This window comes from Balaenoptera acutorostrata, chromosome X, assembly GCF_949987535.1.
Source record: "Balaenoptera acutorostrata chromosome X, mBalAcu1.1, whole genome shotgun sequence".
NCBI classification, from domain to species: domain Eukaryota; kingdom Metazoa; phylum Chordata; class Mammalia; order Artiodactyla; family Balaenopteridae; genus Balaenoptera; species Balaenoptera acutorostrata.
The window spans coordinates 90,546,413-90,558,376 of record NC_080085.1 but is presented as its reverse complement, the minus strand read 5'-3'; the positions used below and the strand labels follow the sequence as shown (position 1 = coordinate 90,558,376).

The following is an 11,964-nucleotide window of genomic DNA, read 5'->3' as shown; positions in this document are numbered from 1 at the left end:
AGGCTGAGAGTGATGAATCTAGCATCGTTTAGAAGGCATCCCCCTGTATCTCCCTCCTTCCACTGTTTTTCCTCTGCCCCACATCCCCCTTCTTTTTCTGCCCTATCCAGATCTCCACAGATGGACCCAGAGATGCCCCCACCTCTTAATCCTGTTCCATATCCAAGTTCCGTCCTAATTTGAGGAACATTTAATAGCTTCAGCCCCACTTCTGCCCTCCCTGTCAAGAAAAGTGAGTCTCGAGGGGCCTCATATTCTCTTACTCTGCCTGTTAGCCAGAGCCAGGGCAGCTCTCTATAGAGATAACTTCTTGCCTCTTAATCCAATTATGAAATGGATGAAAGACATGAACAGAGGGCAAATAGGCTTAGGAAAAGCTATTCAACATCTTTAGCCATCATGGAAATGCAAATTAAAAGCACAATGAAATATTAAACCCCCCTATCAGAATGGCTGAAAAAAACAGTGACAAAACCAAATGCAGACAACACTGGATAAACTGAGTCACTCATACATTGCCAATGGGAATGCAAAATGGTACAGGTCGTCTGCAAAACAATGTGGCAGGGTTTTCAGAACGAAATATGCAATTACCATATGATAGAGCAGTTGCACTCTGGGCCGTTTACCCAGAGAAATGAAAATTTATGTTTACACAAAAACCTTTACATGAAGTTCATCACAGTTTTACTCACAATAGTTAAAAAGTGGAAATAGCCCAGATGTCTTTCAACGGGGGAATGGCTAAACAAACTGTGGTACATTCACACCATGGAATCCTATTCAGCAATACAAAGGAACAGACTATAGACCCACTTTACAACTTGGATGGATCTCAGGAGAGTTATGCTGAGTGAAAGAAATCCATTCCTAAAGATAATATACTATATGATTCTATTTCTATGACATTTAGGAAATTATAATAGTGTCTGACAGAGTTTAGGGATGTGGGATCAGGAAGAAGGTGGGTGTGGCTATAAAGGCTAACATGAGGGAAACGTGTGGTGATGAAACAGTTTTTGATCTTGTTTGTGGTGATAGTTAGAACACCTACATAGCTGGTAAAAGTGCATGGAATTATATATATAAGGATTATTCACAGGTGTTCTAACACACAAATGAGTGCATGTAAAATGGCGAAATTGTAGTAAGCTCAGTGGACTGTACCAATGTCCATTTCTTAGTTTCGATACTGTACTAAAGTAATACAAGGTGTTATTATTAGGAGAAGGTGAGTGATGGGTATACATGACCTCTCTACACATTTTTTTGCAACTTTTGGTAAATCAGTAATTATTTCAAAGTAAATAAGTTAAAAAAGCAACATAGGAGTTGTGGGGAAAATAGTGTTAGTTACACAACCTAAGAACCTAATAAAAATGTTAGCACAGTTTTAGACCTGTTAAAGGATTAAGAATACCATAATTATTAGAGTAAATATGGTACTTTACTTGCTAAATACGTTCTATTTGTTTATAGAAGTGAACATCAGAACGGTCACAACTTGTGAGTACTGAAGTGGTGGAGAGAAGGTTATCAGGAGGCAAAGCTTGGATTTTAGGGTAGTCCAGGAATGGAGTCCTTACTCTATAATTTTCAAGCACTGTACAGGTCGGCTATAAATGCTAGAGACTGCCAGGGATGATGTGGGAGATGGGACCTTTTGGTCCTGGCCCCACTAACTCATGGTTGGGTCAGGGGAAGAGCAATCCAAGACACACAACATACAATGTGCAATGTTACTCTTTAATATAAAGATAAACAAGGATCATGCGTGGGAAAAATACAGAACAACTGGCAGGCCTACACGGTAAACTTTGGTTTCCTGATTAGCTGGACTGCAAGCTTAGTCATGGATATGGCTTCAGTTAAGAGAAGAGAGGTAACAAATATGAGGAGGATGAAAATGACATCTAAAGGCTCATTTGCAGAGTTTTGTTCTCAAGATCCCAGGTCAGTGGATGAGGGTCTCATCTCAAAATTCATCTGGAATCTTGCCCTTGGGCTGAAGAAAGTAAAGAGAAAGAATTGGGATGTCAGCAGAGCCAGCAGCCGTTGAGTTTCAACCCCAGGGCACCTGACTTCTGTCCGCCTTCACCTTCCTGAAACCCTAGAGGTCTATTTCTTCTTATCTCTGAATTCTCAGAATTGACTTTTTAATGAGTAAAGAATTTTTTAGTTCTGGTATAGTCTACTCATCGTACTGAAAGCACCTGTAGTGGGGGAGGATAGATGACCTCCCTTAGGACCAAACTGGAGACACTTGACCACACAACGTCACAGCTAAATCTATGCTACAAGAGCACGCCTTCAAGTTTACCAACATGTATGTACCAGAATGAGCAGATGCCACAGCATGTAATGCTGAAAAAGAAGCGAAAAGGTAAATGCCTATCAATAATAGCTTATGGCTTCCTGGAATTCAATTGTTTAATATATTGATCTTAGAAAGAATAATGTAGCTTCACATATACTGAGAGGAAAGGCTGGTACTAATAATAAACAAAAGAAGTTTCAAAACAGTATATAAGATAGGAAACCTGTATTTTATAATACATGGAAAGGTATTAGTATGAAATTAGGGAATTTCTCACAACTAAACGTTTGTAAGAAAAAAATAGATGTAAAATAATTACCTTTAAGTTCCCATTAATCACCCCTCTACTCCTCCCAGCTCTCTCCTATGTGCACGCAAACCCAGCACTCACTTCTGATTCCACTAGAGGTTCACCTCAGGTGGGGTGGAGGACGCCTGCATGATGTCCTGCTGCTCCTGGGAGAGGGTGTGCATGGAGCTGGAGGTGGGCGTAGGCGCTGGGATGGAGAACACACTCTGGGTCTCACTGGGGCTGGCGTCCCTCACAAACAGCTCGTCATTCACGATGCACAGACTGAAGGAAAAATGGGCCCTCAGACTACGCCTGGATGGACACCCACACCCCCAATATTGACTCTGCTCCCACTGGCACTCAGCAACCAGATTCCTTCCACGCCCCTCCTGTGTCTGTCTCCCGGGTTCCTTGGCTGGTACCTCTGCCCCTCCCCACAGAGCCCACCTTTGGAGAGACTGTCCACCACCTTCACTCGATTTATAGGTTTATCCCCAACCCACGGGCAATTTCGCATTTACCCTTTACCACAGCCCAAGGGGTGGACGCTCTGATCCCCATTCTCGGAAGAAGACACTGAGTCACAGAGAGGTCATGTGACTTGACCAAGGTCACACAGCGAGTGAGTGTTGGGTCAAGGAGAGAACGCATAGGCCGATTCCAGAGCCCATGCTCTTCTTAACCACTAGGCTAGACTGCTCCTGGGATCTCCCTGCTGGCTTTCCACAATACCGAGTAAACCTAAGGTCTGCGCCACCACATTCCCACGCCCCTGAGCGCAGGCGGGGATGGGCATTCCCGCTCACAACAGGGCTCTCACCTGGAGTAGCTGGCAGGGGTAGCGATGAAGGTCCGGGTGAAGGCACGCACACAGCCCTGAGAACTTCCTTCCACTTCAACAGCAAACAAACAACAGTACCCCTTAGAGCCACACGTGCTGTACACGCTCACACGGCGGTCCCCAGTCAGGCTGTGACTTCACACTCATGCTGAGAGGGCATTTGTTCACGGGGGCCAGCGTGTCGGGAATCGGGTGGGCAACTATAGGAGCAGTCTGCGCCCAGTGACAGGGCCCCTGACAACCACTACACAGGTTCACGGGATGCGTTTTTCACAGCCGCCCAAGAGGTGGATACTACTACCCCATTTTGCAAATGAGGAAACTGAGAGGTTAAGTAACGGCCCAGGTTCTCAGAGTGAGTATCTGGGATGAGAGCCACCAAACTCCACAGCCTGTGTCCCCAACGCCCAGGGTGTGCAGGGCAGACAGGCATGGACACAGCTCAGACCTGGATTGTCTGTGGGAAGCCTGAGGGCTGGAGAACACAGTGGGGAAGGGGAGGGGAGGGGAGGGGAAGGGGACGGAAGGGGTCAGGGAAGCTGGGTGGTTCTGGGAGTGAGCCTGGCCAGGGGGAGGCAGCAGTGGGGCATCTGGGGTGGGGATCTACACACACTCACCTTCCTTGAACACCCCGCTGACGGAGAAGCAGAGCATCGTTTCCTGAAAGGGAAGAGCCCAGGCGCCCAGTCACCACCTGCACCTCCTACCCACCTGCGGCTTCCTGGGCCCGCCCGAGGGAGGAAGCAGGTGCTCACCGTCTGGGACCACGTGTCCACCACGAAGGAGCTTAAGTCATGCTGAGTCTTGGGCAACACACAGAGGGTGTGCACAATGACACGATTTGTGTGCTTCAGCAGCTGGACCCGCAGGTCTGTGAGGGGAGGGGAAGCGAGCGAAGGTCAGGGGCTGCCACGCCCTGGGCCCTATGATTGACCCCTTCACCGCCCTTTCCCACCCAGTCTTCCCACCACACACTCACGGGGGTCCGTGAGCTTCTTCATATTCCGGCTGTCCTTGAAGTACTCGCACAAGCTGCTTCTAGGAGACAAAGAGCAACAGTGGGTGGTGGGTGTTTGCAGGAGCTGGCCTGTGTCTGCTGGGGAGGCACACGGCCCAGGAGCAGAGCCTGTGCTGTGATACTCACGGGGCTGGGTCCTCGGGGTGGAAGGGAATGGTCAGGGAGAAGCAGGCCTGCTCGTGATAAGCACCCACGAGACCCTGTCGGTCTCCACAGTCATGGATCAAGTAGTACCTGAGGGGGAGCAATGAGGACAGTCTATCTCTGTGGTCTGGACCTCAAATGAGACCTGGAAACTCCCCTGAGCAGACCTGTGCTTAGGTGGCCTCACCTGTCCTCGCCCTCTCCCCCTTGCTCAGCTTCCCAGAGGTACTTACTGCTGCAGGAATTGCAGGACTAGGCTCTTCAGCTCATCGCATCCAAAGTAGCTGCCCTGGAATCAAAAGGCATTTGAGACTATGCAGTGGATAAAGCCTCCCTGCAACACCCCAAATGTCGTTTGATCCTCTTCCTCACCTTGCAGGGCTTTAATACGCAGGGAGTGTCAACGTCAACAGTAACTGGTGACGGTAACTCCTGGCCATCCTGGAAAAGGGAAGAGGAAGTCAGGAGTGGAGACCAGGGGAGTGGCCCTGGATGATCCGGGAAAAGGATGGGCCCAGGAGGGTGAGGGTCAGAGGTCAGGTGTGAAAGGGCCCCGGAAATTCCATGGGAAAGCTTACACTGGATGTCTTCATCATGAGGTCCTGGAAGTCTCTAGTGTTATGTGCAACTTGTGTGTGTGTGTGTGTGTATATATTTATGGGTATTTCTCCAGCAAGTCTATCCATGTCATTTTCAGGAGTCCATGCCCCCCAAAATGGTTAAGGTTCTGATGCTAATATGTGATCTAGGCAAGACCCAAAGGGCTTGAGGGCAGGTGCAGAGATCACCGACATTCATAAGAGACAATGATTTATGTAGGCACTTACTAGGCGTAATAACTTCGGGAAACGATCTCTGATGGCCCTGTCCAAAACCAAAAATAGAGAAGAGATGGTTTATAGTTCAAGGTTGCAATGCTTCCTTTGAGTGAAAACAGTCATACCATAAACAGAGATCAGTGTGTTCTGGCCCATCCAGCAGCGCCCTTTGCCCACCTCTGCTTCTGATTTTAAGGGTTTTCGGTCCACTTCCCTGTTGAGCACTGAGCATCTGTCAGCTTACTGTCTGAAAGGCACTGTCTCCTCATCTCTCTCAATACCTTCACTTTAATATTCCTTCCCTCCCTCCCTTCCTCTCCTTCGCCTGGGTAGCTTCCACCCAGGCTACCCGCACTCCCTTCTCCAGTGCCACAGGGAGCAGCATTTCAAACCCATACTGCAGGGCTTCCTTCTCCTCCCTTCCTTCCTCCAGGGCCCCACTGAAGGCTGTGGGGAGAAGAGGGAATGGGGTGGGAGCCCGGGGCTCTGCTACCTCACTGGGGGTCCAGCACTCTGGCAAGACCCGGACACCCCCCAGGGATGGCCCAGGATGCTGGGCCAGGGAGGTGAGTGAGGTGGGGCTCAGGGAGGGAGATGGAGGGGATGAAGGCAGAAAGGGAGTGAAGGTAGGAGGGGAGAGATGAGAGAGACATAGGGGCACAGAGACAAGGGAGAGAGAGAAAACAAAGGGAAGGGAAAGGAGCTCTCCCGTGGTCGGGGTCAGGGAAGAAGAGAGAAGAAAGGGGAAACGGCGCCCCTGTTGCGGCTCTTCACCTGCCCCAGAATCGCCCAGACACACCAGGTAGGAATGGAAAATATGCCCATGTTGGGCTGGGGCCCCACTGGATGCTGGTTGAAACTTTGTCACCTGTGTGAGTTCAGCCAGACTTGGGCATGGGAACCAGGGCCGCCATGGGGGCACATCTCCCCCAGAATGAGGAAAGGGTCAGGTCCCAGCTCAGTATGGGGCTGAGGATCCGTGGCCCACTCTTATGATCACCGTCTTCTCTCCTGATGACCCCTGCACCTGTCTGAGTTCGTTCTTTATCTGAGGAACCGTACCTGTCTCAGGCTGCCCAGGGCTCCTGTGAAGGACCAGATGGGATGACGTGACGTGTGCAGGGAGGGATGGAAAGTGCCCCTGAGAGCCCTGTCCTTCTGTCTCCTCTACCACCTCTGCCCTCTGCCTTCCACTCCTGCCTCAGGAAGCCCTCTGATCACTGGCGGGGGCCCACGTCTGGCCCCTTGACTCAAGGAGCCCTGCTTTTTCCCAAGGAGGGTCCAGCTCCTGGCATTGGGCCAGCAGAATGGATGTCATGACAGCAGCCACCCACGGCCTCAGCCCTCAGCATGGCGCAGGAAAGCCCCCATGTCAACCTGGGAGACGAGGGGGGACCCCTTTGGAGGAAGGGGAAGAGGGCCCCTCTCAGAACGGGGGAGGCAAACGCCATCTCAGCACGAAGAAGGAAGGCTTCTCTCAGCAAGAGGCCCTGGACTGGAGGACCCTTCTCAGTCCAGGGCGCCAGCATCTGGATCAAGGCTGGTCGCTCCTGGTCCTGGTGAGGAGGAGAAGCCCTGCTTCCTGCGGCACACTCTTGGGAGGCCTTGGCGGAACATAGCTGGGCGCAGAGAGCTGGAAACAGACCCCAGAGCCCCTGCAGAGGTGAGCAGGTCAGGGGAAGGAAACTCCTCACCGGTGATAGGCACAGAGAGAGCAGAAGGTGGGGCCTCTGATCCTCCCAGAAGACCAGGGCTGCCACCTTTGGCAAAGGGGCACTGTCACAGATAGTCTAGGCTCCCACGGGTGAAGGTCACCAGGAAGGGTGACAGGGTGTTCACACTGACCTTACATAGGTGGACTGGTCGGGGAAGGTGCCACACAATGGGTTCCCTTGCAGCCACAGCTCTTCAAGCTTCAGCCCTTTAATCTTCCTCAACTCCCACAGATACTTCAGCTGAGAAATATGGGGCGGAAGAGGGAAAAGGAATCCCAGGGAAAGAGGGACATCCGGCTCTCTGCACCCCCAGCCCCCTCCCTCCCCCACAGGTACCTTCACCTGCCTCCTGTCATCACTCTGATGGCCACTAACACGCCCCCTCCCCACTCTCAACCCAACTTTGATCTGGCTCCCTCTTCTCACCTTATTTTTGGAGAGGTTCAGGATCTTGACCGTGGGGGCCATCTGTATAATGTCAGACAGGCCATCCAGCTGGTACAGTTTGTTGCTGCTCAAGTTCAAGGACAACAGCTTTGGGGCAAGAAGAGGTAGAGTGAAGGTTACTATCTAGGACCTTGGAGACAAATCTGCCCTCCACCCCATCTCTTCCACCCCCTACCCTAATACCAGCACTGGGCCTACAGCCTCACCTCAGGGAAATTCTTTTTGATGATCTGCAGGGTGGCAGCCATGCAGTTTCTTCGATTCAGAATTATATCAATATCATGGCCCACCAAGTCTTCAGGAAGGAGAGGGGAGGGAATCAGATGGCTGAGTGGGGTCTGGGGCCAGCACCAGCCCCTCCCACGTTACCATCCCTAAGTCTCCCTCCAAGAAGACCCCTCTGCCCTCGCCCACCCTAGAATTACTGCTGTCAGCCGTACCTGGGTCATTGCGGAGCCTCTGGAGGTCAAGAGCTTGCTGGGAGACATCAAATCGTTTGCTCAAGGTCAGCTGCGGAGAGAGAGATGGAGAGAGCCGCTCTGAGGCTGTGGTGGTGGCAGGGAAATCAGGGGCGAGGGGGACGGGGGGCTGGAGGAAGGAGAGGTGGGTCTGAGCGCTGGCACACAAAATGCCTTGAGTCTGCATTACTTTTAGTTGCTCCATTTCTTCTGGCTTCAACTTATCCCGCACAGAGTAGGGAGCAGCGGAGGGGCTGACAAACACAGGTATCTGCAGGAAGAAGAGGTGGGGTAAGCACCAGGAACTCTAGTTCCAAAGAAGACAACCAGCCCCTGGCCTGTACTCCTTCCTCAGGATGAGGTACAGGTAATGGCCGCGACACACACCTTTCGGCTCTCCTCGTCACAAATCTTGTAGCTGACATCCATCAATGCAGAGGCAGTGCTAGCTTCTTGGACAAAGAACTCAGCCCCAGTGTGCATAAAGTGGAACTACAGGGATTGAATGCAACAGCAATAGTATCAGAAGCCAACAGACCCTGCTGAACCAGGTCTCTCTCTCCCCCTTCCCTGTGCCCACGCGTCTGGCTTCGGCATCCTCTCTTACGTCCACTGGAGTGAAGGGGACACTGCAATGGCTCTGGATTGAGTTCATTAGCCATGTCCTGTCATACTTTATCCTGGAAGGAATCTAAGGATGAAAAGAAGGGATGGGAGAGAGGACAGACAACAGGGAATTTAGGCTGGAGGACGAACCTTTTCCTGTTCTTTTCCGGCCTTCTACTGAGCTTGACAGGGTTTCTAAAGAAGGGACCACTGGCATGATTTCTTATGGGTGTGTGTAATATGGATTTCCTAAATACTCTTTCTCTCCAGTCAAGCTCTCTTCCAAATAATCAAGGTGTCAGAGATGATCTTCCTTTTACAAATTTCCAGGAGATCCTACCCAGTGCAGACACTGCTTGCCCCTCAGACAAGGTCTCCAGAGGCTCGACCCTCCATCTCCCACACTCAGCTTGCCAAACTGAGACCTCCAATGTGGAGTTGCTCCATATCCTTGGCAGTAGTTTCCATCTTTGCTCTGAGACAGGCTCCTCCGTTCTCCTCACAGTCAGCCTGTTCCCTTTACACTGCTTCTCTGAATCTGCCCTTAGATGAACAAGATTGTTAACTCCTGGTCATAAAAAGGACAGCTTACAAGCTGTCCCCAGTGAAATAAACCAGCATCTCAACATGAGCCCAACACAACTCTCCCTGACTTTTCTCTCCTGCACATTCCATACATTTTTCAGGATACTCACGGTGACCCTGAACCAGCTCCCTGGGGTTCCATCTTGTGTGTTCTCCCGCATTTCTCTCTCCAGAGGTTTTCTGTTTCCCCACACAGTCATATGCATGTGGCCTTCACTGTCCAATCTCACTGTCCTCTCGTTGCCTCGGATGGTACAGGGAGAGCTGCAGGGGGGATGTGGAGAGAAGGAGGGTGAGTGGCCATACGTGCTAAGAAAGTCTTCTGTACACCCTCGTCTCTTTGACACCAGCACTACAATTAGGATTGCTCAACCATTATTTCACTTCTAGCATGCTTCAGTTTTGCAGTGACAGAAGAAAAACAAGTCCACGGAGAGTGAGAGAGGTGCATAGTCCCAGGGGCTGCTGTGTACAAACCCTGCTGCCTGGTCACTTACTGTCTTACTTCGGGGTCCTCCTGGACATCCCTCTTCACCACGTTTCCATCATCCTCCTGGAGGTGTGAGGGCTGAGGCTCACCCCCACCGTGTTCATAATGACGGCTCCTCTTGCCAGAATTACCTGGGAAAGAACTACAACGTTTCTTTCTTCCTTGAGGTGGTCTACCACCATCACTGTATTCTGAAAAGAGGAACAAAAATACAGGTTTGAAGACACATCTCTGGTGCACTTACCACATACCATGTCTTAGGCTAACAGGATGGTAGGGCAGGCACAGTGCCAACCTGGCCTAAGGGACCAATCCCACAAACCTCAGAAAGGACACTCTTCTGCCTGTGCAGAGAGGACAGCCTTATCCGACAGATGGCACTATCAGGGGAAGAATCAAGGAGGAGCAGGATGAGGAAGAGGAGGACAAGGAGGAGAAAGAGGGAGGAGAAGGAGGAGGGAGGAGAGGGCAACTGCGTTGAAACTTGTAACACAGTGGAGCAGGACTGATAAGGAACCGAGGTGTATGCGTCCATGGGTTAGACTGGACACCAGTCATATATGTACCAGGAAGGCACCCGAATCTTGCCTTCTCTCAGGACTTTCCAACAACCACACCAATACCTCTCTCGTGCTTCCCAAATCCAATCAGCCACCACACCGATTCCACTAACAACCAGCAAGCTAGCTGGACTTCCTTTGCCTGTGCACTAGGAGCTTTACTGTCAGGTGGCACTGATGTCACAGCCTCCTGAACTGTCTCCCTCCCTCCAGCCTTGCCCTGAACAATACTCTGTTTGCAAGAGCCAGGGTGAGCTCTCTTTTGGGCCAGCCTGAAATGCCTTTCAGCTCAGCAGGCAACTCTTCCTCACTTCAGCTCTTCTGTAACAAGGGTGTGAATGATAACCTGGAATGATGTGTCAGCCACCATTTCCAAGTGTTTAGGGATTCTTCTTTTTGCTTTCTATTACTGGTTTCTAATTTGATTCCATCGTGGCCAGGGAACACACTCTGGGACATTTCAATTCTTCTTCTTCTTTTTTTTAAATAATTTAATTTCTTTATTTATGTCTGCGTTGCGTCTTCGTTGCTGCACACAGGCTTTCTCTACTTGCGGCTAGTGGGGGCTACTCTTCGCTGTGGTGCACGGGCTTCTCGTCGCGGCGGCTTCTCTTGTTGCGGAGTTTGGGCTCTAGGCACGTGGGCTTCAGTAGTTGTGGCACGCGGGCTCAGTAGTTGTGGCTCGAGGGCTCTAGAGCGCAGGCTCAGTAGTTGAGGCGCACGGGCTCAGCTGCTCCGCGGCATGTGGGATCTTCCTGACCAGGGCTCGAACCTGCGTCCCCTGCACTGACAGGCGGATTCTTAACCACTGCACCACCAGGGAAGTCCCTCAGTTCTTGTTGAATTTACTGAGGCTTGTCTGATGGTCGAGGAGATGGTCTAACTTGGTGAATGTTACAGAGACCCTCGGGGAAAAACCTGTACTCTGCTGTTGGTGGGCGGACTGTTCTATTTATGTCATGAAGATCTCGTTAGTTTCCTGTGTTATTCAGGTCTCCTATATCCTTGCTGATTTTCTCTCTGGTAATTCTGTCACTTGCTAAGAGGGAGGTGGGTGTGGAAGGCCCCCACTATAATTATAGATCTGGCTCTTTCTCCTTTCAGCTCCACCAGTTTTTGATTCATGTACTTTGAGGCTCTGTTGTTTGGTGCATACACATTTAGGATCTTTATGTCTCCCTGGTGTCCTGATCCTTTCATCATTCTGTAAGGCCTCTCTTTGGCTCTTGTTCATTTTCTTTGCTCTGACATCTACTGTATTGGATACTGAAGCCACAGGCACGCTTAGAAAGTGTCCTGGTTATACCTCACCTTTCATTCACTCCTAGGAGTTGTGTTGTTGTTCACCCCTCCGCCCACAAATTCTCCCCTCCAACATATCTAATTCACCATGGGAAAAGATTTGGAAGTTTTTCGGCACCTGCAGAAATAAGATCGTGTCAATTCTCTTCCCCATAGGTGGATTCACTAAGGGTATTTTATTTTTAACACATTCCACTGAAACAGGGAACCAGCAGATTATCATACCAGTGGCTTGTGGGGAGGGAGGATTATGGTAATTACACTGTTAGAAACCAGCTTCCTTTGGGTTGTAATACTTAAGGCTCTCTAGGTTTGTGGGCTGTGCCTTTTGTACATTAACTATTCCATGTTGTCTCAGGGCACGCTTACGA

The 11,964-nt window shown here is 50.5% G+C and overlaps 1 protein-coding gene across 1 annotated transcript; it reads right to left on the bottom strand.

Moving 5' to 3' along the window:
• Positions 1–1,863: 1,863 nt before the first annotated feature.
• On the bottom strand, positions 1,864–9,462 carry LOC130706413 (nuclear RNA export factor 2-like). The gene is made up of 18 exons (XM_057538351.1): positions 9,352–9,462; positions 8,658–8,741; positions 8,432–8,542; positions 8,241–8,321; positions 8,033–8,102; positions 7,799–7,887; positions 7,572–7,679; positions 7,276–7,385; positions 5,440–5,476; positions 4,985–5,053; positions 4,846–4,901; positions 4,595–4,702; positions 4,430–4,488; positions 4,206–4,321; positions 4,068–4,110; positions 3,430–3,502; positions 2,732–2,891; positions 1,864–2,005 (listed from the first exon to the last, which is right to left on the bottom strand). Exons 1-18 carry the CDS (start codon positions 9,445–9,447, stop codon positions 1,976–1,978), a joined length of 1,500 nt encoding a protein of 499 aa, XP_057394334.1. The 5' UTR covers positions 9,448–9,462; the 3' UTR covers positions 1,864–1,975.
• Between the last annotated feature and the right edge of the window lie 2,502 nt (positions 9,463–11,964).

Coding starts and splice junctions, on each gene's coding strand:
- LOC130706413 (XM_057538351.1), bottom strand. CDS start 9,447: ATGCATATGACTGTGTGGGGAAACAGAAAACCTCTGGAGAGAGAAATG. Junction 8,742..9,351: donor GGAGCTGGTTCAGGGTCACC/GTGAGTATCCTG, acceptor TTTCATCCTTAG/ATTCCTTCCAGGATAAAGTA. Junction 8,543..8,657: donor TCCCCTTCACTCCAGTGGAC/GTAAGAGAGGAT, acceptor CAATCCCTGTAG/TTCCACTTTATGCACACTGG.